The 1629-nt window shown below is 47.1% G+C and overlaps 1 protein-coding gene across 1 annotated transcript in view; it reads right to left on the bottom strand.

The window, feature by feature from the left end:
• LOC139767438 (uncharacterized) overlaps window positions 1-596 on the bottom strand; it is a 16482-nt gene extending 15886 nt beyond the window's left edge. Inside the window, exon 1 of the mRNA XM_071696819.1 lies at window positions 371-596. Coding sequence (XP_071552920.1) covers window positions 371-381 — 11 coding nt within the window. The 5' untranslated portion in view covers window positions 382-596. The remainder of the gene's footprint in view (window positions 1-370) is intronic.
• Between the last annotated feature and the right edge of the window lie 1033 nt (window positions 597-1629).

Here is a 1629-nt window from a genome sequence, read left to right on the forward strand (position 1 = left end):
TTTAAATTGCAGTGCGATATATATATATATATATATATATATATATATATATATATATATATATATATATATATATATATATATATATATTGGGAGAGGGGGCTGGAAATCCTCCCCTCTCATTTTAATTTTCCAAAAGGAACAGAGAAGGTGGCCAAGTGAGGATATTCCCTCTTAAGGCCCAGTCCTCTGTTCTTATCGCTACCTCGCTAACGCGGGAAAATGGCAAATAGTATGAGAAAAAAAAAAAAAAAAAAAAAAAATATATATATATATATATATATATATATATATATATATATATATATATATATATATATATATATATATATGGACGTATATACACTTAAAAGAAATGTTTTATACTCACAAGTACATCATTAATGTTTTAACTTAATCTTGGGGATCACGATGGATCTAGCACATAGTTCACTCTCAACACAAGGTATGTATATATATAAATCTTGGAGTCTGCGTGCGTTCAAGCACTCCCAAGAGGTGCGTGTGTGGTGATGGCGAGAACCGCCGCACGAAACAGACCGTGTTACCCGGGCCAAGTCTGGCCGGCGTCTGACTCCCGTGAGCGATGGACGCTCGCATGTGTTGCTCCGCCGAAGAAAGCCACTCCCCCTATTTCTCCCCCCGCTCCCCATTACCGGTCCGGTCCTCTTTCACAACCACCTCGCTGGCTGGGGGGGGGGAGGGGGAAGCTACGCCACCGCCGGGAGAAAGTGGTTTAAATTCAAACCCGTCCCGAAGGGACTATGTGAGCGGTGAAAGTCCCGGGCACTCGTTGGCCGCGCGGAGGGCCGCCATGAACCCATACGGCCGGGCATGTGAAAGTCGTCTGCACCAATGCCCCGAAATTATTATCGCCCGCATAGCACGGGACGGGAGGAGGCTATATCTGTTGGGTTGCGGGAGGAGATGAGAGCGAAGCTTTTGGGGCGGGGATCGAGGATGGTCGAGAGAAAGAGGCGGGCCACCGAGCATAGCGGAGAGGGAAAGTTTTTAAAGGTAAGAGATCGGAGGAGGTGGGGTCTGCTCCGGCCGGCCCAGCCAGCTTTACATAATGACGCGGGAATTCGCTCGGAACACGCCACGCCCAAGGCTTCCTCAAGGTTGTCCGTGACGCACGGAAATTGTCGCCAAGCCTTTCGCGTGAGGGGAAAGACACTCACTCACACGGGAAGGTCAGCGTGGGAAGTGCCATGTAATATTTCCACCCCCGGGGTGGCGCTCTGTGCCTCGGCTAGCCACAAAGTGGGTGGAGCTGACCCATCTTGGTCGCTGGCAAGAGTAACCGCTGGCAAAGCGTCTGCCGTTGGGCTCAACCGCAATAATTATTTTCCTTTAAGATATGGACCATAAGGGCTGGCAGCCATATATATATTTTTTTCTTTCGAAATTGAGCAGCACGATTTGCTATGATAAGGTTAGGTTTTTTAGCACTCTCTCTCTCTCTCTCTCTCTCTCTCTCTCTCTCTCTCTCTCTCTCTCTCTCTCTCTCGACCTAGGGCGGTCTGGACGGCTAGCGAAGTTCCTCTTTCACTTTCGCCGGAAATATTAATGTCAAAAAAGAATTATGTGTTTGTAAATGTCTTGTGAGTCATGAACCGTTGCCATCGA

This window comes from Panulirus ornatus, chromosome 61, assembly GCF_036320965.1.
Source record: "Panulirus ornatus isolate Po-2019 chromosome 61, ASM3632096v1, whole genome shotgun sequence".
Lineage (NCBI taxonomy): Eukaryota > Metazoa > Arthropoda > Malacostraca > Decapoda > Palinuridae > Panulirus > Panulirus ornatus.